The following is a 27,049-nucleotide window of genomic DNA, read 5'->3' on the forward strand; positions in this document are numbered from 1 at the left end:
TATATCTCTATCATCTATTTCATTCTCACAGTTTGCAATACGGGGTGAGAAACTTCAAAATAAGTCTACCAAGTTTCACATTAATTGTTACTTGGAATCTGTTTTGTTAAATCTCTCGAATGGATTCCAATGCCTTAGGGAATTATGTCCCCTTTAGGACTTGTGGACTTAACTTCCAGACTTTCTGAGCCAACATGGCTGGCTCAGGAATTCTGGGAGTTGAAATCCACAATTCATAAAAGGGCCATAGTTCCCCTCTCTGCCTTAGGGGGTTGCTGACTGTGGAATTCTGGGAGTTGAAGTCCACCCAGCTTCAATTTGCTTGAGAAACACTGCCTTAGTGAGTAAATACCATTAAATGTGGGAATCACTAAATTCAGAACTTAAACCAAGAAAAGGTTATGTTCATTGATTTGTGAATATTCACAGTTTTCTTCTGATAACAAAGAAATGAGAAGTTAGAAACACCACTCCTTCCAATTTCAGCCTTTCCAATGAAGATTCATGAGGGAATGGCTTTGCACTGCAGCTATCAGAGGAGCAGGAAGGAAAAACACCTTTGATTTGGGGAACTGGCACCCTGAAACTAAAAATTGGGCAGAATACAGGTCTCTGGGCTTGCACCTCAGAGTTTAGTGTATCACAAAACACAACCTGTAACAAAATTTAAACTGGGGACTCAAAGCAGGCTATTTTCATATTAAATCAGGCTGCTAGCAACTTGCAAAAGTCTCAAGAGTGAGTGTGAATCTACATCAGGGGTGTCCAACCTTGGCAACTTTAAGACTTGTGGACTTCAACTCCCAGCATGGCTGGCTGCAGAATTCTGGGAGTTGAATTGCTATGTGTTCAGAATGAGAAACAACAAATGCAAGTCAATGACAAGAAACTCCCTATCTCCAACCTTAATTATTTAAAACTGTTGCTGGAAATTGGACCTGTGTAGCTACTGTGCAGGGGACAAACATTTGGCCACAGTTCTTTATCAAAACTCCCATCAGCATAAAGCCCCTCTGCTCTGCCTATGGCCAAATAGAAACACAATTACCCATTTTATCAATGTCTTTGTTCCTCAACTGGCTGCATTTTGGGCCATTATTTTCTAATGTCTAACATCTATTAGTTACTCCATAGCTAACAGCTCTCACAGCAGTGTACAATAAAAGGGCAAATAAAATCTGTCAAATCAAAGCAACGTAAACAAACAATTAAACAACCAATTAAATGCAGCCAAGCCTGAAACTACACAGGAAAAAACTAGAGCTGCTGCAGAGAGCAAACCAGTTAAAATATAACATTGCAGCCCAAATGCCAGGCAACTAAAAGGCCTGAAAATAAACCTCCCGTCTGTAACACATCCATAACCTCTGGCCTCTCTGTATTACAAACTAGCAAATTATAGAAGCAAATGAACAGATCTTGCATACAATTTGTTAGTTTTCTGATTATTAGACCTATATGCATCCACTGCATCCAAAAATTAACAGAAATCTTGCATGGTTCTTCTTGCAGTGTGGATTAGAAATAGCCTGCTTCCTGTTTCTAGTCCATACTGTCAGTTCTGCTCAGTGCTTGTTGATGCACAATAGTGCTTAAGATTTTTGACTGCATGAAATGCCTTGATGGATAAACAAAACAACAGCCCACGTGCTCCCTGCCAACCTCCCTGATTCTTTTAGGAGCGGTGCAAGGAGACCTAATTGTTTTAGCCCTAAGTATTTATGTATGCAAAATTAAATGTAATTTATTGCCAAAGAAGAAAAGCAAAATTTTGGAATGGCACAATGCCTAAGTCAAAATTAGGGCTGAATTAAAATTACTATATTGACCTACTAAAGTTACTGTAAAAGCAATGCTTAGTCTAGCATAACGTAAAAGAAAAAAGAAAAAGTGGACAGTTTTACAGATTCTGACTTTCAACTACTAAACTTAAATGTCAATGTTTTTGTGGAATATGAAAACATGTTAGTTTGCAGGTTGTAGTACTTCTCAAGCTCAAATTAGTGAAACTAAAGGAACATTTCTTAAAATGCAAAGTGATGCCCAAGATATAAGATATAAAAAGGCCATTTTCTTAAAATGCAAAGTGATGTTACATGCACATTCATCAAATCCAGAAACTCTAATAATATCTATTAGTAGAAAACATTCCATATGAGGGAATGTTGTCATAAGAATTGGCTACTTAAGGCTAATTTCTCAGGTGAAAAGAAAAATGACTCTCTCAAAAGAATATGTGTGATCTCGAAATTAAAAAACAAACAAACCCCAGCATGAATTACGCCGTGGCCCCCGAACGCCCACACCCCTGCGGGGGGGGGGGGGGGAGCGGGGGGGGGGGGGGGGGGGGGGGGGGGGGGAGGGGGGGGGGAAGGCGGCTGGTGGGCAATTCGGGCCAGGGAGGGCGCTTTTATACAAGAACATGTTTTTGGGAAAAAAGGCGCTATCGGGCTCGGTACTGGGGCAATTCGTCTTTTATACAAGAACATGTGGAAAGGCGCAGGTTCTACTTACGTGGAGTAAGATAGGCTGCCTGATAGTAATTTAATTAAATGACTGAAAGGAAGTTGCACACTGCTTGCCACACAATGTATAGCTTATTACTGGATCATTCCATAAATTGTTTCTCTTGTTTTCCAAACTGTGCTTCGCTACTGATGTGAATAGGTTCCACAAAATGCTTTATAAGAATAGTGTTAATCCAGCTTTTAAGATTAAATAATTGATGACAGCCCCTAAAATTCTTTTTTTGCCATCACACTTTTCATGCCATTTGGGCATTTCATCAGTAATTAATACCACAGCTCTTGAATTATGAGATATGAGTTGTTCTCCTTGTTTTTGGTTCACCTCCCTAAGGTAGGGCTTAACATACAAAAATACATATTCAGGCACACAAATAAAGTATTTTAGTGGGCGAAGAGTGTTATGTGCTTATTGGGTGGTTGTTTACAGTAGCAAATGATTTACAGCCTGCTCATACCATATTTTACCATTTAAAAACACATACATTTTTCCAAGAATGAAACCACCTGAGATGCATGTGTAAAACAACATTTTATTAATATTCTACCAAAGAATGTATTCCCATTTGTATGTTTTATAAAGTACCAATTTCAGCACGTTCACTTTTATTTAGGCCAAGAAATTTTCTTTGTTTAATATCTTTCTTATTGACAATGTATTTAAGATGAACATTTAAAAAAAAGAGAGAGAGAGGGTACACATAGTCATCTAGTTGCAAAATTATGCTTCCAGTCATTCCGAAGGCTTGAACAAAAATATGAGAGAAATGGATGATATCATCACTGCCCCTGAAATACATTTTTGAGAAACTGCATTAACTGAATTTTGGAAATGAAAATCTCAACAGTTGCAGTTTTAAAGGGGAAAAATACATATATTATTTTGTTCTTTGGTTAATTTCTGTTTTTTTGTACCATGTAACTAAAGAAAAAGAGTTAGAAATCTGGATAAGGAAATGCAACATTGTTTTTTATGTCACATTTGTGTTTAAATTGTTCCCAGTGTTACGAAGCCTTACATTTATGCCCAAAATACAAAAAGGCAGTTTAAAAAAAATATTTTCTGTGAAAATCAAAATCTATCCAGCAATATAGAATGGTGCCCAACTTCAAGGTTTGTTCATTATTATTTAAACACATTTCCAGCTCTGTATCAGCTCATCATTTCTGTACTGCCTGATTCTGATACACCCTCACAACGCAAGGTTTCAGCCATATCTCTGCGGAAGATGGACATATTCTGGGTGAACCTGTAATCAAAGAGGTTACAAACATGTAAAATATCTTTCCTGTTAAATCATTTAGAATAATATAATCTGATCCATCAAACAAAAAGTGACAGAATTCCAAAAACAAAGGTACAGATGTCTTTATTGGCATCTATTATAAAATGATCAGAAATTACCAGTTATTGACACACAATTTTTTCACAGCAGCCAAGACATCTCATTGTCTCCTGAACACCCTTAGCATCATGGTTTGAGTTATATTTTTTGTTTCAACAGGATTTTAATTTTTTTAAAAAAATACATATATACATACATATACATACACACACACACACACACACACACATATATATGTTTTCTTAAGTTTTCGCGGGTACTTACATGTATGGTATTCAGCTTTGTTTGGGTATTTTCCCGTCATTGTAGTTGTGCTTTTAAAGTTGTAGCAAGCTTTGGCAGAATCTCATCTGCCATCATCAATACAGAAACCTGATGATGGCAGATGAGATTCTGCCGAAACGTTGCTACAACTTTAAAAGCACAACTACAATAACGTGGGAAAATACCCGAACAAAGCTGAATACTATATGTATGTATGTATGTATATATATGTTATTTATAGTTTTATTCTACTTCCAAAGATGAAATCTCTGGATAGCTCACAAAATAAATGCACAGCATAAAACAAGATTTTCTGATGATCCAATAAGGATGATTCTTGATTCTTAACGAATGTATCTTTTCTTTATGTATACTGAGAGTATTTACATCAAGACAAATTCCTTGTGTGTCCAATCACACTTGGCCAATAAAGTATTCTATTCTATTCTATTCTATTCTATTCTATTCTATTCTATTCTATTCTATTCTATTCTATTCTATTCCATTCCATTCCATTCCATTCCATTCCATTCCATTCCAAACCCTCTTTTATACCATTGGAAACAAATTTTCAGCCATTTAATATTAGTGCAGCTTCCCAGACAATTGTACCAATTCTATGGCAGGTGTGGACATCTAGATGGTCTCCAGATGTTTTGAGCTACCATTTTCATATGTTTGAGGTACTATGGTCAATGGCCAGAGATTATTCAACTGTTCTTCTGGACGACTCTGGATTGGGGGAACTTAACTTCAAAAGATAATGAAGTATTTTAGCAAAGTAGCATTGCTTGTCAAAAATAGAGTTACTTCCGGACGATCACTCATCTTATAAGCGACTTCTTATATTACCTGCTGAGTGCCAATGTGGTTAATCTTTTTGATGTTATCACTTGCATTAAAATATTATGAGAACAACAAAAATAGGTCATATCACTTCTGGGAAGCTGTTTTACAGAAAAGTGTTGAGGACTCAGAATAATAGTATGTGTGTGTGTGTGTGTGTGTGTGTGTGATACAGTGTGTGTGCTTTAAAGTGTGCACTGTGTGTGAATGAAAATATATATATATAATATGAAAGAATGAGAAATCACATGGGGTTCATTTTTTAAAAATGTAGTATTTTCCCCATATGCATGTCCTGTAGAATGAAAGAAGATGTTCATATTCTGAATCAAGTCTCTGGGTAAAGTGGCTGGACCAATGAAATGAGATACTGATAAGAGATCTTACAGGTGGATGAATACCGGAATTGGGAAATCAGAAAACCCACTTATTTTAAATAGTTGCATCCCTTTAGAAAGGAAAGGTATATAGTTTGGGGGTGCTACTGGAAGGTCTATGACAACTTGCCATGGCCAATCACCACAGGACAATTCAACGTTGTATTTATAGCTTAATTCAGTTTTATTATTGGTGACCATGTTTTCATTGAAATTATTGTACCTCTTGTTATTTCTGGATTGATTTTCTTTATTTTACTATTATTGACCATGGTTCTGTTGAAATTAATTTAACTTTTGTATCTGTTGAATTGTCCTGCAGCAAGTTGTCCCATGGTGAATTGTCTTGCAGAGAGTTGGTCATGTTGAGTTGGCTGTATGGCTGTTTGCAGCATCTTGAATCATGTGATCATGACTTTTGAGGGTTTTTGCCAGTTTTGGGGTTTACTTTTGGCTTCCGGAAACACCTGTCCGCTAGGTTAATGGATTTGCTTAATGTCTACCACAAAAAATGATGAAAATTCGAGTCCAGTCATATGATGACTTACAACTGCAATAACTTATAACTCTGGGCTCAATTACAGTTTTAAGTTGAGCAGCATCTGTAGGTGTTGAAGATATTTCCCCTTGCCACTCATGAATTCATTTATATTGTTTTACAAGTAATTTAGGAAGGATAAAGAAGTTTTAAATAGACTTAAATACCCCATTTTAGAAACAGCAGCACAGAACTATATATCCTCTCGAGGAAATATTTCCCAGTTGTCCATGAAGCTCTCTGGAATGGCTTTAGGCAGCCCTTTCTTAGGCTAACTGACAGCATTTCTTCTGTGGAAGAAAGTAGATGCAATCCCACTCTCCCTCCCCCAAACCGCAAGACAGTGCCTTAAGCTTTCCAAGAAAATACAGAATATAAATGCAATAAATAATAAAACATATCTGAATTTATAGCTTTTAACGTATGTTGTATAACCCCCCAAAATGAAAGTTAATGCATGTTAAATTTTATCATTTTACCTTTAGATATTTGTTTGGCTCACCTGTCTCTGTTTTTTACCACCAGATTTTGCTCGACTCCTTCCATTAGGTTTCTAAAGCACTGATGAAGGAACTCTTGCTTTTCAGAAGGCTGGCTGTTTATCAAACTTGCCCTTAATTCACTGAAGTACTGACAAGACAATGGGCAAAATAATACAATAAAAATGACTGAATTTAGTGGATCAGTGATTGTCAAACCCTGACTACAAAGCAGTTCAGTTTGGGGAGAATGATTGCCTAATTTCCACTGCCTTTCAAGACGATACTGTTCTATGGTGGGAAAGATGTCTCAAGATGATTTAATCCAACTTACAGCACTGGGACATTCACATAGATATTTTTCACCTATTAAGCCACATTAAAACAACAGCTTGAGAAAATATGTAGGTCCCTTGTATCCCAGTGCCAACAGGGCAAAAAGGACAGGATTAATGGAGCACAGTCCAGAAAGTGCTACTTGCATTTAAGTCATACAAAAATCGAAAGACACCAAGTCAGACGCAGGATTTTAAAAGATGGTTTATGTTACACATTAAATAATAGAAATAGCAGGAGCTTTCTTTTTATTTGGTATGTATTTATATCTAAGCACATATTGTTGTTAGTCGCGAAGTTGTGTCTGACCCATCGCGACCCCATGGACAATGTTCCTCAAGGCCTTCCTGTCCTCTACCATCCCCCACAGTCCATTTAAGCTCACGCCGACTGCTTCAGTGACTCCATCCAGCCACCTTATCCTCTGCCGTCCCCTTCTTCTTTTGCTCTCAATCGTTCCCAGCATTAGGCTCTAAGATCTACTTATTCCTCATACGACCTCCCTGTGCAGTAGCTTGAGTTAAGAGGGAATGGCCCAAAGGCAGATTCAGAACCCGAATCTCCTCTATACCAGCCCAATAATAAAACTAGGAATGCCCAACTCCAGGGCTGTGGCCTGATGGAAACCGGATCGTACAAGTGTAAAGGTTCATTTGCGCAAGTGTCGAGTGAAACCATCCTCTTCTCTCCCCCCACCTCAACCTCGGTCTGCAGAACTGGAAAGGATGGGGACCACTGCACTACAGCATACAGGCTACATAGGAAATTTTAGCACTTCTATAATTTCATTTTATCCCCTGGCATTAGTGACTTCTTGTAATTGTACTTAGTTTAAAAAAAAGAGCAATTATTTACTAATATTAATCCAGAAATAAAATCCTAAAATATTTCTAGATTAGAAATTTTGAAAATTAGTACATTTGCTGTAATAGCAATAACAACTCTGCAACCAAGCACATCATCAACATGATGTCCTCCAGTTGAACATAAATTTCCATAATCTAAAGTCAGCAATGTAAATGGAAAAGTTCATTATATAATCTACTACAGCAGTGATCCTGCACATTTTCCAGAAGGCAAATTAAGCAATGTACTTCCATGAAAATGCCACTGGCTTTGCAATGAAAGTGAAATAAAGTGGCTCCAATTACCATACGGCTGGGTTTTTAAGGAAACAGCCATGAATGTTACAAGCACATAGCATATTTGTTGCTGGTTGTCACCCATATCTTCAATAAATAGATTTCTTAAAAAATCATCCATCCCCACACTGCATTTAAACCAGGCAAACTCAGAATCTGCTCAGGATTTGTAGATAAATAATGCCACACAGATACATTTTACAATGAACCTGTTCCATGATCATTAGAATGCAATATTGTTCCAGAAGAAGGAAAATTGTGCTCGTCTCATATTTCTTACTATTCATGATTGCACAGCTATATTTCCTTGTGAAATATTTAATTCCTTCTTACACTAAAGCTACTAAAATCAAAACCACATAATTAATATAGAGCCAGGCTAATATTTAATACTATAAATCAGAGACATTGGCTAAACAAAAGTATTGCCAAGAACAAGATTGGGAATGCATAAGACTACTTATTTCCACCTTTTATAATGATGCAGTGACTCAGGGCAGATAGAAAATGATTAGTTTTCCTCCCAAAGTAGGAAATATTGCTTCCATCTATAAAAGGATAATATTGTGATGTCATAAACTTTTTCTAAACACTGAATTTGCCCTTATTCCCTCTCAATCATTTTAAAAGAACTGCTTCTCGTATGGAGCTTGGATTTAAATCACAATAATACACCAAGAAGATGAATGACAGTGCTATTGGATATGGTTAAAATTGGATCCTTCAGCACAGGTGAATGATGAGGCGGCGCTTCTATACTTGATATATTTTCTTCTTCTATTAGTTTCCTACCAGAGCTGGGATTTCAGTTTGAATTTTAATGTATGCGGCTGCTGCTAATCTTAGTGTCTTATATTTTCCCAGCACCATCTTATTGTATAGACAATTCATTCTCCAAAGCAGTAATGCACTGCCACTTGTGACTGCCCAGGAGATAAATAGATTTGGAATAAAGTCAGAACTTGCATTGAAGTATGGAGAACACTCCAGGTCAATATCATCAGAAACAATCCCTTAGCATCCGCTGCAAGCTTGTACATGTACAGAATAGCTGATACTGTATTGTACTGCACTGAAAGAAACAGGTTTCTTTCTGGTATCCAACTTCAGCTTGAAGTTCAGATGCCATGTGCAACCCTTGCAAAATCCAGTGGTATGAAAAATATCAGAACCATTAAGACAAAGTATCAATGACAAAAAAAACCCCAAAGGTTTTAATGGTAACTTGGAAACTTCAGAATTTTTGTTGGGAACTGTTTTCTTCGAGGGCTCAGGTACAGGGAGTTGATTGAATACAGGTGATTTTTTTTTTGAAAAACACTCATTACATAGGAGTCTGAACTATCCCCAGGACAGTAACAAAATGAACTGTACCAAAGGTTTGGGATAAATACATATCGACATCAAAACATTAAAACAAGTTTATGCATACACTGAGTATACAGTGAGCCTGCTTGTTCCATAAAAATAAAGGAAAGGACACTTATTTGCAAAGCAGAAGAATAAATGAAGAGGCTGCCCTGAGTATGTGAGATCATCTCCAATCTTATGGAACTACTCAACAATCAATATGAAACATTTAAGAGAAAATATTGTGCCATACTGATCAACTATGGCATGATGGGAGATCACAATTCCAAAACATAATACTGTATGAAAGTATGGGCTGATAGCCAAGTTGCTACTTTACTGGATGATATCAAATTACAAATGATAATTTCCTAAGAAAAATATGCTTTCAATCCTGAAGATCAAACTTTCCAGCCAGGTCATAATAAATTCAAATTGCTGCTAACCAATCATCTGTAGTTCCTCTTTTAATTCTTACTTATCACAAGTAACTGATATGTATTACTGGATATTTCTTCTATCACTGCAGAAGAACAAGACTGTTCTGAGATGCAACATACAACATCTCAGCTCTAGGAGTTCTCAAAGGAATTGTTGATCACCCTCTTCTATTCTACATAATAATAGGCACTAGGTCAGGGGTTTCAAAACTCAAGGCCTGCAGGCCACATCCGGCCCACGGGGTGCTTAGATCTGGCCCATGGGCACCTCTGCCAGCAAAAACTGAGCTCAGGGAAGCCAGGTGCCTCTGCCAGTGAAAATGTAGCTCAGGGAGGCCGTGTGTGGTCTGCCCAGGCTCCATTTTTGGCCACAATGGCCTCCTGCAGCTCTCTGCCAGAGAAAACAGAGCCTGAGGAGGCCTCCCTGAGCTCCATTTTTGCTGGCAGAGGACTGCAGGAGGCTGTCACAGTCGAAAATGGAGCCTTGAGGGTGACATTGAAGCTGGCCATGCCTCCCTGGCCCCCCAAGGTCAAACACAACCCTGATACGGCCCTCAATGAAATCGAGTTTGACACCCCTGCACTAGGTTGAAGCCATCTGAGTTAGAACCTACTTTGACCTCCACTCAAATTTAGGATTGAAGCTTTCCATTGGGTTATCTATTACTGGAGATGAATGAGGTTGTGCAATCTCCCAGCAGCTCTTAATATAATGGGAATTTTGGTGAGTTATCACAACAATAAAATAACAGAAATAACAGCTATAAAATGCAGACAATAGCTTGTGATATTCTGTATGTGTGGAAATGAATGCTCATAAACCAAGTGTCATGATGCTCATCTTAGACAAATCATGTATGTTTATCTCATATTTAAGGAAGGCAATGGATTCAACAGCTTTTGCAATCAGAGCAGGGCAACATCAGTTCAAGTTCACACTTTTTTAGTATTTTCATTCAGATTCCCTTAAAAGGGAATACAGAATTCAGTTTTCTTTTTTAGTAGAATCTAGGGGTAAGTCCACAAGTAGATTTGTGCCATTTATAGTTATGGGATACTTACTTTTCCATTGAGGAGTATGAGACCCAAGAGTGGTCTTGATACAGACCACTGATTTCTACAATCCTCAAAAATTATAGTGTTCATAAGGATGGACATCATCTGAAAGAAAGAAAATATTTTCTTCAGAAAAATATATATGCTGAAATATTTAATATGCTCATTATACATCTTTGACCACAGTTCGGGAATTTTTATTTAGTATGAGGCTTAAAAAACAGACAACAAAGCTCTTCTGGAATATTATTATTACCTTTATTGTCAGAGTGCAACATGTGTACAATGAGATTGGCTGAGCCTCCTTTCGTGCACTCCCCCCCAACACAACTCACAGTGAGGACAGAAGTCCCCAACCCAGTTCCAATCTTATTACGCTATGTGGACTTGTTGCACAACGTGCCGGCCCCGCAAGTCTATCATACTATGTTGACATGAAGTTATTTTCCATTCAGAAATCTGACAGCCCACGGGTAGAAACTGTTCTTCAGCCTGTTGGTGTGGCTGGCTATGCTTCTATATCTCCTATCTAATGGTAGGAGAGTGAAGAAGTGCTGATCGGGATGTGAGTTGTCCCTGAGAATTTCCCTCACTCTTCTAAGGCAGCGAGCCCTAGCGATGTCATCTAGTGGTATCAGGGAACAGCCCACGATATTTTGTGCTGTGCTCACCACCCTCTGTAATGTCTTTCTATCAGCGGCTGTCAAGCCAGCATACTACATCGTAATGCAATATGTGAGGATGCTTTCTATTGTGGATCGGTAAAAGGAGGTCATCAGTCGCTCCACTTTATTCTTTCGCAAGACCCTAAGGAAATGGAGTCTCTGTTGGGTCTTTCTGGTCACTTGGGTTGTGTTGATTTTCCAGGTAAGATCTTCACTGAGGTAGATTCCCAGGAATTTAAAGGAGGAAACTCTCTCCACACAGCCCCACTCGATGTAAAGTGGGGCGGGTTCCCCTCTCTTCTTCCGGAAGTCTAACACCATCTCCTTTGTCTTGCTGATGTTTAGGTGCAGGTTGTTTTCTAGGGACCATGAGGATAACTTTTGAACCTCCCTACTGTACACTGTTTCGTCTCCACCTGTAATGAGGCCCAATATGGTAGTATCATCTGCAAACAATCACAATGGATGGGTCAGACAATACACAATCATGTGTGTACAGTGAGTACAGGTAGGGACTGAACACACAGCCCTGTGGGGAGCTAGTGCTAAGCTTCAGGGAGGTGGATGTGACAGACCCACACCTCACTGTTTGTGGTCGGTTCCTCAGAAAGTCTTTGATCCAGTCGCAGATGGAAGAAGGAAAATCCAAGTCAGTCAGCTTTTCAATAAGGATGTTTGGCAGGATAGTATTGAAGGCCGAGCTGTAGTCAATGAAAAACATCCTGACATAGTTTCTGGGTTTCTTCAGATGGCTCGCGACAGAATGTAAGGCAGTAGCTATGGCGTCATCTGTCGACCTGTTCCCCCTGTAGGCAAACTGATGTTTGTCAAAGTCTGGTGGGAGGCATGTCCTAAGGTGTTGGAGAACCAGTCTTTCGAAGCATACAAAATATACAAAATATTAAGGAGAAAATTTATAGACAAAGAATTGTAAAAAATGATTATTCCGAAATCAGTCGGTAATTACTTTCTGTTACCCTTCAGGTAAATATTTGCACAGCCTATTAAGAAATACTGGATCAATTCTGGGCAGGATGTAGTTAAGTATTTTGAAGATACTTTTATTATTGCCCATAATTTGCTTTGAAATTCTAAAGACCTGCCTCAAAAACAGTACAAAATAAACAAGCAAAGAATGCAGAACCCTCACATTGACAGCACAGTACCCTTAGCACAAACAGCAGATAATGCTTAATCAGGTTTAGAGTATTACACTTATAAAATCTGTCCATTAAGCTGTAACATACTACTGCTATAAATAAAGCATCCAACCCAATATCAAACACAAAGAAAATGTGGAAAAACCTTAAATTATTTTTCCAAGGCCAAGAAGTAACAGTGAACTGAGTCCCTAGAGAACTAACCATACACTGCAAGCCAGACTGTAATAACTGCCCAAGAATAAGTCAAACAACATGTTTCACTAAATGAAAAGAGATATTCGGAGCCCTGCAAATCACTCAGAACAAGGAAATTATCAAAGATTACTTGAAACTTCAGCACAAAAAGTACACCGTAGAATAAAAGCAAGGCTTCACTTTATTGCTGCCAGTACATGTGGAGAGCAAGCCATCATCCAAGCCCATAAAAAAGTGACACAATGGATCGTGTATGCAATATGCTTAAATGCCTTCTCTATATATACATATCCCAATATTAAAATAATTTTAATAATTTGCCTGTGGGAAAATAAAGACGTCTGTACATTATTTTGATATCAAATCTTCTACCATAAAAGCTCAAAAGATCAAAAACAAAGAATATACTTTTTGTTGCTTTTATATTGTATACGGATGCTCTGTCAATCCATCTATTAATTCATACATTGTGGTGATTTACCTGAAAAAAAAAAAAAACCCTGGGAACATCTCTGACTAATTCCTATCACAATATTTTTAAATAAGATATTTCGCCCCAGCAATAATTTTTTAAATCAGCTCCTTATTTGGGGACATAGGCTTAACAGTCTTAAGATTCTGGCTACAAATAGGATATCTTTGGCTTGTTGGACTTTAACAACATGCTTAGGACATTGTGGCGAAACAACATGCTTAGGACATAGGGTCCTCATAGACTGTGGATTCTAGGGAACATAATTCCATTTCTAGCTGTGGTGGAAAGACTGAGAATGGAGAAGAAGCTGTGGTGGAGGAAGAGAGAAAATAATGAATTCTTCTCCAGTAGGCCATTTCCTGAGGGGGGCAGCTGGCAGAGCAACTCCAGAAATCCACTGCTTTAGCTAGCCACCTAAACTTCTCTCTGGGTTCACTCGATCCACCTTTGCAGTAGATCAGGGGTGTCAAATTCAAGGCCTGTTGGCCTGCAGGACCGCCCTGGAAACAGCAAAGGACTGCCGTGCAGTGCCTCTGTCAGCAAAAACTGAGCTCAGGGGGGTCACACGCAGCCTTCCTGGGCCCTGTTTTCAGCCAAACTAAAAACAAAACAAAAGGAGAAATGTTTTGCATTTGAGCATGCAAGAAGGAACAGGAAAGGAGAAAAGGAAAGAGAAAGAAATAGAAGGGAAGATGGGAAGAGAACAAGGAAGGAAAAATAAGGAAAGAGGGGAAGGAAGAAGAAAGGAAAAGAGGGAAAGAAAAAGAAGAGAAGACAAGAAAAGGAAGGAAGATTATAATGAGAGTGTGGTAGGGTCTGAGGGAAGTTCTGCCTTAGCACGTGGCCACCACAGGTGCCCCTGACACGAGTGACGTCAAGCCGGCCTCACCTTCCCCTGGCCACACCCACCATGGCCACACCCACCCATCCCGAGCTCAAACACAACCCTGATGTGGACCTCAATGAAATTGAGTTTGACATCCCTGCACTAGATAATGCTAAGAATTTTCTATTGGAATCATAATTTGAATTTATCAAGCCTGAATCAAAAATCTGTTTTGAATGTTATAAGTATATTTAAAAAAGAAAAACAAATTATTAAAGGATAAATGTGATTTTATACTTTAACTAAAGTCAAAAGTGAGTTTTTAAGAGTCAGGTTAGCATGGCTGTCTGGTGCGTCATGGAGGGTAGGCTATTCCACAAAGGGATGCACCCTCAGAGAAAAAGTGATAATCCAGATGTTGTAGCAGGCCATTGTTCCATATTTGTACTAGCTTCTAAGAAACTAATTAAATTGGAGAGAAACCTGAAATTTCAGGAAAAATTGTAATGAATGGAGAATACGAACAAAATTTAGAAATAAATGAACGTTTGCATGTGTATGCACGTACAAGGTTAGCGTGGAACATTTTAAACCTGAGTTAGCACTCTGATGTTGTTGCTCTAAAAGAGGAGGGGAGAAAGATGCCATTGTATGCTGCTTTTCAATATTCAAGATAAGGGAGGTAATAACAGAGCTTTCCTTTGCTCCACTTAGACCTTGGAGAGGGAGAGCACATGCCATGTCTAATTTTGAGTATAATATTTTATGAAAGTACCAACAAATTCAAAACGATTCAGATGAAGGCAACAATGATAAGAGGTTTTTGAATAGTTCACAAGTCAAGAAAACCTGAAGAAAATGAAAAATTTGAATTTATTGCCTGTCTTTTTCATAGGTGAATGATCTAGAATTGAGCATTGCCCTCTGGATTGAACCTTGATGAAAGGTAGGTCTCTTTATTCCAGAAAAAAAGTCAGTTTCTCTAGTAAAATAGATTGAAGCTATGTGGGAGAATTGAAGCTAAACATGTAATTAGCAGAGTAAGGTAACAATTTTTTAATATTGCAGCCACGTAAATAATACTCCAAGTGCACCCTATTAACATTGCATTTTATAATCCGCCTAATCAGATTACTGTATTTTTAATTACTGTGTATAGATATTCCTATTCCTATTCACTATGATAAAGATGTAAAAGCATATCATGTGTCATCTTTTACAATTAGCAAAGAAGTTCAAGCTCTTCACCCGAACTATCACTACCTGAAGAAAATGAAAAATTTGAATTAAAAATAACAGCTCCTGCAGTGTGGATCCTCATGTACTGATCACCATAAGCAAACTTCTATTTCATTAGCAGACCGTATTTATTCTTTATTACATTATACTCACATGCACACACACACTGTATTGTACTGATCACCATAACCAAACCTCTGTCTCATAGCAGACCATATTTATTCTCAAAAACCACCCAGCCAGTTGTGGGATGACCAGACATGGAACCACAGCAGAGGGACGAAAGAGCCTACGGCTTGCTGACACATGCCCTAAGGCATACTCTGTGCTGGGGCGATGGCGCTCATACCCACAGAGATGGCTCTGCCTGCCACCTCTGGCACGCGTGCCAAAAGTTCGCCACCAGGGGCCTAGGCTGTTCACAAACAAGCCTAGGAAAACTCTATTTAGGACCTCAAAGGCCAGCTTGGATAGAGACCCCTGTGATACAAATCAGTATGAGACAAATTTAATATGCTCAGCACTTCATTCTTCAATTCCCTATTAGTACATATTAACAATTGCATCAATCACAAACTGCTGTGCATAGTTCCCACACATTGTTCATCATCGGACAACCTTATTTAATCGATTGACACTGGTTGTGGGAGGTTGGAGTTACATGTAGTCTAGGACCAGGTCAAAGTAGATTTTGAATGAGGCGCACATTCAGACTTTTCTTTGAAAATTGGTTGAAGGAGACAGGTGTCATTAGCACCTCTACAACAACAAAAAATTATATAATACAGGGAACGTAAGCCCCAGTGGCCACTGGACTAATGTATAGCACTTCAGAAAATAAATGGGACTCACATGATGTAGTGCCAATGTGAGTACCTGATGTTTCTATGATCCTCGCAACCAATTCCATACCTGAATTCTATACACAGTAAACAAAATGAAACACTTCATCTATAGGCAAGTAACAATGGTTCCTAGTATATATTTCTTGAAACAGATTAATTTGGAATTGACCTGTCCATTAGATATAAGCTTCTTAGACAAGTTAATGCCATTACATGGAATCATCATACACAACACATGGACACATCTAAGTACTGAAGCAATACTTTGGTCATTAAATTGTTTATTAATTCCCCCCCAATAAATTCTTTACTCTTACATTTCAAGATTTATTTCTGTTAATGAGCATCATACCTATTATCAGAGAATCAAGAAGTAAGGTTTGTTTATTTCATCAATAATTTCCTAAATTTTCCCCCAAAATTTAAACACTGTTGATGCTGAAATTTTCTACCTAGAGGAAATATTTATGACAGGTAACAGATGATAGAAAAGTATCTACTGGATGTTTTGTGGAGAATTTGCAAAAAAACTGTAGAGTTTGTCCAATACCTTTATAGAAGAAAATAAAACGATAGTTTTATGTAAAATGTGTGATTCTATACTCTATTTTTCTTCCTATTTTGCACTTGATCCCTATTTAATCAGCCTCGGAGTCCGGCTCGGAGCTAGAACATTTCTCTTCTAACCAATATAGATAAAAACAAAACAGAACACAACAAAACCCTTCTAGCAGACTGAAGAAGATCCAATTTCAATCTCTGGGAACTTAAAAAAAAAAAAGGGGGGGGAAATCTCAGGGGTAAAGATATTCTTCTGCCTGAGGCTTTGGAAAGCTGTTGCCTGTGTCACAGAGAATACTGGGAAAGATGGACCCAACAGAATGTACATATGGAACCATTATTTAATTTAGCACCTTTAAAACTCAGAGAAAAAGTCTCACCATAACCTTTATCTCATCCATTTGTTTCTAGGGTGTATAAAGATAAAAGTGGCACTCCGTCTTGCATTACCTTGTACAATTGTAACTTGTCATATAAATAATGTCCTTTGTACCAAAGTAGAGAATATTTCATAGAGGATAATCAAAAATTCTCAGTGTAAATCTTGAGAAAAAACATTATGTCATCTTGGTCAAACCAGCTGCTAAGAGCTAATTTCAATCAATCAATCAATCAATCAAATTTATACACCACCCAGCTCACAATATAAATGACTGGTAGATTTACAATAAAAGAGAGAATAAAACAAATGAAAAATATACAAATATTGTTAAAAGGTGAGGAGGGGATCCTCAAGGCACCAGCCACCCCAAGGACTATATACTACTCTTTGATCCCCATTGTAGTTGGCAGAGCCAGGTCTTAATGCTCTTCCACAAGGCCAAAAAAGAGTGTGTGTGTGTGTGGGGAGGGTTTAAGTTCTGCAAACCACTTTAGATGTAAGAAGTCCTTATCTTAAGCAGCACTTTATTTATATTTATACAAAATATTCAGTAGTACATGGGAAGTAGTGGTGGGATTCAAATTTTTTTACTAACGGTTCTGTGGGCGTGGCTTGGTGGACGTTGCAGGGGAAGGACACTGTAAAATCTCCAGTCAGAGGTGATATTTGCTGGTTCTCCAAATTATTCAAAATTTCCACTACCAGAACTGGCCAGAACCTGCTGAATACCACCTCTGATGGTTAGTAAACAATGGATTCAAAAAGAATTGAATGCCAGCCAGCTATTCTGCAGAAAGCAAATCTATCAGTGGAGCATAGATAAGTAGAAGGGAAAAGAAAACAACAACGGCAAGTTTCTGTCCTTTCCCCCCAAATTAATGAAAGAACCTCTGGTTCAACAATAAAATTGCTTAATGGTGGATTATTTGAATAAGCAAAGGAAGGAGGACAACATTAGGATCATCCTTAATTTAAAAAAAATAAATTTCTCTCATGGAATTCTGGTTTGATGTTAAGGCACAAAAACTGGAGACAAACTGTCACAAAGTAGAAGTACAATACAATCTGTTACATCTTTGAAGGACCTCTGTCCTCTTTACAATTTTAAAACAGGAGTAAAAATTCTGAAGTCCTCTTTTTAGCTTTCAACATTTGCAAGATATTCTTGTAGCTTCAGCAGTCCTCAAAATTAATTAAAAACAACATGTTGTCTACCTGCTCTTTTAAAAAAAATTGCATTTGCATTAAAATAATATTGTGAACTTAAAAAAATTAGGGCAAAATATAAGCTAATATCCCTTTATGAAATGGAATAGGTATGCTAGGAAAAGGCAATTTAGATCAGAGAAAATAGACAATCCAGCCCTTTTTCCTGCTCACTAAACTGCCATTCCTCAAATGATTTGTTCCAGAATCAGAATCCAAATCTGTATTTTTAAAGAAAAGAACAGTCACTTCTCTACTTTTGAGTATTTGTTTTCTATAAGAAAGAAATATGAAGTGTATCCTTTGCAAGCAATATATAGTTTGACCTTTATGTCTTTAAACTTTCCATCTTTCCTACTTCCAGGATGTATTGGAACTGCAGTCCCCAGAATTCCCAGTAAAACCATACTAACAGATTGCTTAAATGTTTTTACTTTAGCCTTAACTATACAGAAAAAGACTTCTCCCTAGCAAGCTAGACTGAAAGCAGGTGAATAGGTATCTTAGAAATTCAAGAATTTCTGCTGTATTATAAAAAAAAGCTAAAAAGCCATTATGAAAGAATTCCAGTAATAGCTCTATATCAAATGCATGTTTTATTTTCACTATATTCAATGTTCAAATCCTTGTTCCTGTTTCTCTTGTCCTCATGTAAAGGATTGGAACTGAAACTCTTTTGGATGGGATGAGCATTTCTCATAAGTTTTCTTTTTAAATTTTTCGTAATATCAAGTTCTGGTCTATCCCTCTATTTGTTCTGCTTGTGTGAGAATTATCTCTGCTTATCCCTCAGCGAAAGACTATGTATTTTGAATGCAGAAAGTCTAGCATATCTAATTAAAAGGATAAAAGGCAAAGAGATAAAAACTTAGGAGAACAACTATTATCTTGGCCGAATAAACTACTGTATATCAAGAGCAGGCAATCTTTTTGGGATCCAGTTTTGGCCACTACACTATAAAAAAGATGGTGAGACTCTAGAAAAAGTGCAGAGAAGAGCAACCAGGATGATTAGGGGACTGGAGGCTAAAACATATGAAGAACGGTTACAGGAACTGGGCATGGCTAGTCTAGTAAAGAGAAGGACCAGAGGAGACATGATAGTGGTCTTCCAGTATTTGAGGGGCTGCCACAGAGAGGAAGGGGTCAAGCTATTTTCAAAGCGCCTGTAGGCCAGACAAGAATAATGGATGGAAACTGAACAAGGAGAGATTTAACCTGGAAACAAGGAGAAACTTTCTGACAGTGAGAACAATCAACCAATGGAATAGCTTGAAGTTGTGGGAGCGCCATCACTTGAGACTTTCAAGAAGAGATTAGACTGCCATTTGTCAGAAATGGTGTAGGGTCTCCCGCTTGGGGGTAGGGTTAGACTAGATGACCTACAAGGTCCCTTCTAACTCTGTTAATCTATCCCCAAATTACATAAGTCAATAGGTCAGAGCCTAACCTGGCCTTTAACCTTAAAGGACTCTACTCTTCCCACAATGCTACGTAGTTGAGGTTAAAGTAACTTTAATGTAAGTGAGATGGCTTTTTTTCTACAGATATTATCAGAGCCAGAAAAGAAAAAGCACAACTGCAAAGTGTTTCTGGGAATGAGTATAGGGAGAATAGCGAGAGTGGCATTGGTGCAACTATTCAGAAAAGACTTCCCAAACCTGCCCACCTCTGGAAGGGATGGAAAAAAATCAGATATAAGGCAATTATAATTGCACTTCCCAATTATTTTCTTCTTTGATTCAGGAAGACATTTAGAAAATAGCGCTCAGACTTAGTTATGTCTCTCAGTTTACATTATCAAATAATATATAATGGTATTTCTTTACTGATTAAAAAGCTAGTAGTCTATCATCTCTTACATTTTATTACAGAAACTACAGTATTGACAGCTGGCAAGCCTTTGAAAGAGCTGACAAGGTATTAAACCAAATGGCTGCCTTTAATCTGAAAGTAAAATCCAACTGAAATGGGGAGGCAGGAAATAGAAGTGTGACTTATTAAAAACGATAGCTATAATCCATCTGCTGCACATACAAATAAGTCTAGAGAGATAGAGCTTATAGTAAGACAAGACTTGGGTGCTGTTGCTGCTGTGTTAACTCAGCCCAAAAAATATTGCTGAGACTTCCTCTTATAAAAATCAAGAGAGATGTGCCTGATTGGACCACATTAATAGAACATAGAATAATAGAGTTGGAAGGGACCTTTGAGGCCTTCTAGTCCAACCCCTTGCTTGGGGTTACCATTTCAGATAAATGGTTGCCCAATCTCTTTTTTGAAAGTCTCCAGTGATAGAGCACCCACAACCTTTGAAGGTAAGCTGTTCCATTGGTTGATTGCTCTCATCATTAGGAAATTTCTCCTTAGTTCTAGGTTGCTTTATTTTATTTATTTTAATTCTGGGTTGCTGAGTTTGTGTTGCTTCATGATGCCATTTATTGTGAAGCAACACAACGATCAGTTTTGGGTTGTTGTTTTTTTGCCTTTTTACTCTTATCTATGCAAAATTCCACCAAAGCTCTTGGTGTTTGAGTAAGCAAAGCAACCGACAGATGTTTCCAAACTTTGTATCCATCTGTGATCTTTAATGTGCAGATTTTTCTTCTGCAAGGCTGGAATAACTGATGGCAAAAAGGATTCAGTGAACAGCTGATTGGGCTGCTGTATGGCATTCTTCTGCCTGAAAATTTACAGAAGTCATTTCCTGACAGTGCATATCATGCTACATATTGGAGATTATGATGAACTTGAGGACTTGATCAAATATTGTTCTCTTTTGGGCAATGCAAGCATAAACCCTTGTTGAACTTATTCCCAATGTGTCTGCACTGAATTTTCAGGGATTGGAGAGCATTGTGTCTTTGGACAATCACTATCATGTGATTAATGAGAAGGGGGAAAAAAGCATCATCAGTTATAAGTGTCTCTTGAGAGAAGAAAAAAAATGCAGGCAGCCTCTTCTTTTGAAGACCAGTCTATCATGTCTTTTCTAACAATGGATTTGGCAGCAGGGTCATAGAAAAGCATGATTTTAGACAACCAATCACTTTGTATCTGTCCCTAAACTTCTACTGGAACCTCCCTTATCCATTTGACTCATAACTGAATCTATGCCATCCCTTTTCAGTGCATGATAATAGCAAATGAATTTCTCCATGATTTTCTATTAGAAATTGTTCCGAGAAAGATTATGTTTATCAGGTTGCTGAAACCGAAAGTTTTTCAAGATGGCACCTTCCAGGTACACTCATCATCTGGCTGGGCTGATATTAAATGCAGTGCCTTAATTAAGGTACAATATTGTGGAACACATTTTTCAAAACAAGAGTAGGAAGAGAAAGAATGTGGGGGTTACTTCCCCTGTCCATCTCATAAGTTCTTACTTTGTAGCGACTCCTATTTGGTATCAATTTTTAAACTAGCTCATTTCCTTACATACAACTAAATATTACTAAAAACTATAACGATGAACAAGATTTAGCAGATCTGCCTAAGTTTTAAATTTCTTATTGAGCAAAGAGGCTTCCAAAGGATTATCCTTAAGCAAGGTAGTATTTAGGAGACATGCTGGAAATTTGCATCTCTCAATACAGTCACTTGCAGTCTCTTTGCTTTAAAACTGTTTTTAAACACTTTGTTCTAAAACTTTAACTGTGACCAACTTGCAATTTAAAAGCACATTCTCATAAAATGACTGCTGAGGTACTTAATCAAAAAGATGAAAGACAGATGTCATTAAGGTGGTAATCACGCCCACTTATTGCACAATAAAAAGTAATCATAATCTTTTTCATTTCATAAAATTCCACAAGATTTCGCATAACCACTATCTAACAGAAGGATTTAAATCTTCCTGGATATTTCTCTTCTCTGTAACTACTATTAATGTGCTCATCTTCTTGAATTCCTCTGTTTAGCTGATGTTGATGAAAATGTTTGCTGCAGAGCAGAATATTGTTCTTCATGGCAAAAGAAAGTTGATTGCCTTTCTGTCAATTCATATGAAGTGAACTAAACAAAGCCTTCTATTTTTGCTGCTTCAATGACAATACAACCCCACAGATACTGAACATAACTCAGCAGCCGGGTCCTCCTCTATACCAGCATGCATAGTTTACATAAGGCAAAAGAAGATACAAGCACTTCAGACAAGCTGTGGAGTCCTACAGAGGCTTATTCAATAAACATAAGCTGGGATAATGCTCAACTTTGGGTACCTTGAGAAATGTGTGGACTCTCACTTCAACATGCTGGCTGGGAAATCCCAGGTTTGAAGTCCAAACATCTAAAGTTCCCAAGGTTGAGAAACAAGTTGGTGGGATAAACAGAGGAGCAAAAATAGGTATGGCTGCTTGTTTTAATTTTAATTTGCTGGGGTTTTTTGGTTCCTCCCTCCCTCCTTGTTTCCTACACAAGAGCCTGTGAGGGACCATTTTTGTCAAAGTTCAAAAACTACTCAAAAATATTCATGGGAAACTTGTAGTCTTGGAGCCCTAGATCACTCATCCTTATTTAAGGTATAAAGACAGATTCAGCAGATTTCACTTTAAACTCTTATTCAATCTGAGAGTGAAAAAGGGACAGGTCATAGGATGAAATGTAATATAAGACTTGCTTCCATAGATTTAATATAGTTTTTTTTTCCAGAAACTGATTATGTATTACCTTCACAGTGATGTCACCTATACAGAACAGCTCCATTTAAAGCAGAAAAAATATTCAACAATGGTCAGCCAATTAAAAATCTCTAGGAATGAAAGATACAATCTTCCAATGCAATTTGTTTTTCAGACACTAAATACAAAATCTCTTCTATACATTTTATGAAATAAATAACAATCTTTGTTTTTAGAGGAAGGCAGATAACTTGTCTAAAAACAAGGGAGCATAATCAACAGCTGAAGTAGAATTCAATTAAATGTTTAATCTGCCATTTGGCCATATCCACTGGAATACTCTGGAGTCAAAATGGAAATAGCTTTGACTGTTTCCAAACTTTTCATTATCTTCAGAGGAGAGAAATAAATTTATAAAAGAAGACTCAGGTAAAGAAACAAAATTTGCTATACCAGTCCTATTATAATTATAATTTCATCAAGAAAACCTATAGAGAAAACTCCCATTACTAAGTTAAAAGGAAGGAACTGTGTTTCTTAAATTCTTTGCACTTAGTATTCCTCCAAATGTACTATCAAAATCAAGCAGTGCGTTATAAATATGCAACAAAGTTACAAATAAGATGCAAACTCTAGCATCCTAATGTTTTCATTTAATTACCCTTGAAACACATTCTATTTAATATTCATTACTCAAAAGCCAATTTAAAAGGGAAAGAGGTGATGGTACTTATTCAGAAAGACATGCTTTCATTCACAGCAATAGTTATCTAATATACGGAAGTTAATAAAGCAGATTAATCTACAAGTCCCTTTAAGCCATCACTGAGTTTAGAACAACTGCCTCTTTGACCTTTAACCCTCCTGCTGTGCACCAGTAGCAGGTGCCAGCTGCGCTAAAATGACGGCTGACGTGGTTGAACGCAAAGGTCTTTTCTTACTTTGCTTCGACCAGCAGTTGACCCTGTAGGAGCAATTATTTCAACTGTGGGCCTAAAGGGTACAAAAACCAGAAACTGATAAACAAAAAGCATATAGACACCAGCTGCCTAGCCTGAGGGTACACCTCATCCCATTGACACCTCTAGCAACTTTTTCTTTTGAAAGCCGAATTATACACTTTTTTGTCTCCATCTCACAGACTTTGCCACAGTTGTGAATGTCACTCCTGCTGCCCACAAAACTGTATTGTTAACTGTTTCACATGCTGCATTTAGACAGTAATAGTCCTACCAGAATGATTTAACCCCATGTTTTAAGAGATGCAAATGATTTAAGTAGCTAGAACAATCCACAAAAAGACTTCGGAATAAAATGACAGATTGTTCTGTCAACTTTTGTGCTCATCATTTAGGTATGTTGTAATTTTACCCAAGTTTTTGCATAAGTTGAAAGACATTTGCCTTATATCTGCATCAAAACGTTTGGAACTATTGTTTTCTATACAGGGTTGCTCTGTTAAGATAAATAAGAAATGTAAATTGTTTTAAGTAGAACAATCAATATATAACAATTTACATGTATTGTCAATTTCTTTAAAATTATTGATGATATTAAACTATCAATGAATAGCAGAAAAACCCAAATTAATGTCAAACAATAAAATAAATGGCATTGGGATTGAATTTTAGTTCATTCAATATGGTGCTTTTTCTGGTTCTGTAATCACTCAATTCTCAGCTAATTTGGCCCACAGCTGTTATATTTTTGTTCTTCAATTTTTTTAAAAAAAATGGTAACACTGGTTTACATAATTAAATCCAATAAAATTGTAAACAGAGATACAATATCCTAAAACCTAACGTGATATTATCTTAAGCATGTTTAAAACCTAAATAAGTAAAAGCTGCCATCCAAAGATTATTAGACATCCAAAGATGCAACTGTCTTTTTGGGTTTTAAGGCTTACAGTACTCTGTTAGATCATGTTTCTTTACTTAATTTAATTATGTGAAAGTTTATCCATAGATTTCCCTCCATTATCTCAAGTATAAGAATCAAGTATAAGAATTTTTTTCTTAGTCCAAGGAACATCTTTCTGGACTGAGCTTCATGGGAATTCATGGGATAATATTCTAATCTAACTCCAGTGTTGTGTAAAGTAATATCAAAAAACAGGGACAACAGCTTCAATTTAGAAGAGAGCCTAGACAGACATTACTCCCTCCTTTATGTAAGTTCATATACTCCTAATTTCTGCTCAACCTAGGATAGTATAAATGCACATATTTTAGTCTGATTTGGTTTTTAAAGTAAAGCTTTCTGTACATATTAATTATCTATTATTACCACTCTGTCCATTCCCATTTCTGTCAAATGCTAGTGAAGGTATCTAACTGAATGGCAGTTTAGTGCAGAAGCAACTACAAATGTCAGCTGAAAAGGTTTCACTACTTTAAAAAAAAAAAGTCACTCTATCATGCTGGCATTTCCCTTCTCCCCTGAGGGGGGAAAAATAATAAAGACAGCCACAAAAGATAAGGAGCATTGAACATTTCTCTAAATCCAAACTGACACTCCAAATTTTACTAATTTTGAAAAAGATCACAGTGAATCACTACAATCCCTATATTAATGTTTTGCCTGGTAAGGCAGACTAATTTTTAATTGCTTGATAAACTATAAACTGTTTCTTGATATGCTGCTACTTCTCTCAGTTTACCAACACAGAACTTTAAATACAGCCAGAACTTTAAATGCAAAGAAGAAACCATGCAGCATATCCAAGTATTAGAAAGTGTAAAAATATGAGCTACCATAAAGAGGGGTAGCTGAGTAAGACTGAATTGAACTATGAGATGTATGATGTGAAAATGCCTATTTCACTTTATTTTTAACTAAATCGCATAACAAACATTAACAAGGTTTCTATTTACATTATAGAAATTTGTAAGAGTTACAGTTTATACAGGCTACTCAAACATGTTAATTAAAATTCAAGGCTTTTTTAACAAAAGAACAGTCGGACAGCACTGACTTTTGTTTAATCTTTATAGAAACTGAAGCATTTTTAACAAAAGAACAAGCAAGCTGACAAATGTTTAAACAGACCATGTTTCATTGCACTGCAAAAAACAGCATTAGCACTTAAAAGTGAGACTGGCAGGAATATGAAACAAAAGACGATCATATAACTAAATTAGAAGTTATGCAAATAGGTGTGTAAGTCCTTTCATTTATTTACAGAGAATGTATAGTTTCATTTCTGCAAGTAACAGCTTTCTGTTTAGATTTCTGTTTAGATTTCATTTCATCAATAAATAAAAACTGGCAGACTGAAGCAGGTAAAATCTTAAAATGCATTTTTCAATCCTACTATGTGTTCCATGCTTGAGTTGCTGTTCCATGTTGAAATTGAAACCTTTTGCATAAAATTCTTAATAATACTTTGTTTTAAAATGCTTCTAACTACATGTTCAATACTATTATTTCTAGATTCAAGACTGTAGCAGAGGATTAGTTTTTTGGATAAACCAAGTGACCCAAACAGTGATACACTGCAACACTCCATTTTTTTGCTATGTGATCATATTAAGGCATTGAACCCTCTCATAAATTATTTGCAAAGGTTGCTCATTCTTGGTGTTAAGACATTTTCCCTAATCTACTTCTGAAATATCTGGAGGCATAACTCCTTCGGGGTGGGGGAAGGAGTGCAGTGTGACCCAGTGATGAAAGTGGTGGACTGGGAATTCATAGGTTCAAGCCAATCCTCAGATTGGGAAGCTCATTGGGTGATTTTGAGCCAGGCATATTCTCTCGGTCCAGCCTACTTATTATGGGGTGTGTGTGTGGAATGATGGAGGGAGAACTATGCACAGGACGCTGCCTTGAATGGTAGAAAAGAAATCTAACAAATAGATGAATAAGAGGAAGCGGCCAGGACTATGTGGAAGCTGGTGGTGTGGGTAGATGCAAAGTGGGTTATGAAGCCACTAGCTTCTCCCAGGTGATTTGTTTTTCTGGCTAAGCTTGCTGCCCAAGGATGCTATATCTCTGAGTCACTATGAAGTTGCAAAGAGAGATTCTGTATCACTACCCATTGCCAAGTTTCCTTTCCTCCTTTGATTTAACTTCTTTTGGACAGAAATTAGCCTTCAGTTGGCATGAAACTGTGGAGGAACCTCATCAACATTGGTGATCTGTCTGAATTCTATTAGGCTTTTTTTATCCT

At 37.2% G+C, this 27,049-nt stretch overlaps 1 protein-coding gene across 3 annotated transcripts in view; it reads right to left on the reverse strand.

The window, feature by feature from the left end:
- Positions 1-3,044: 3,044 nt before the first annotated feature.
- RANBP17 (RAN binding protein 17) overlaps positions 3,045-27,049 on the reverse strand; it is a 191,996-nt gene continuing 167,991 nt past the window's right edge. For all 3 annotated transcript variants that reach the window (XM_087948140.1, XM_087948144.1, XM_087948150.1), the window contains 3 exons: positions 10,706-10,804; positions 6,399-6,526; positions 3,045-3,775 (listed from right to left, as the gene is read on the reverse strand). In XM_087948140.1, coding sequence (XP_087804266.1) covers positions 3,679-3,775; positions 6,399-6,526; positions 10,706-10,804 — 324 coding nt within the window. In that variant the 3' untranslated portion in view covers positions 3,045-3,678. The remainder of the gene's footprint in view (positions 3,776-6,398; positions 6,527-10,705; positions 10,805-27,049) is intronic.

This window comes from Notechis scutatus, chromosome 1 (genome assembly GCF_049901735.1).
Source record: "Notechis scutatus isolate UNSWTSFEM ecotype Mainland chromosome 1, rNotScu1.2, whole genome shotgun sequence".
Lineage (NCBI taxonomy): Eukaryota > Metazoa > Chordata > Lepidosauria > Squamata > Elapidae > Notechis > Notechis scutatus.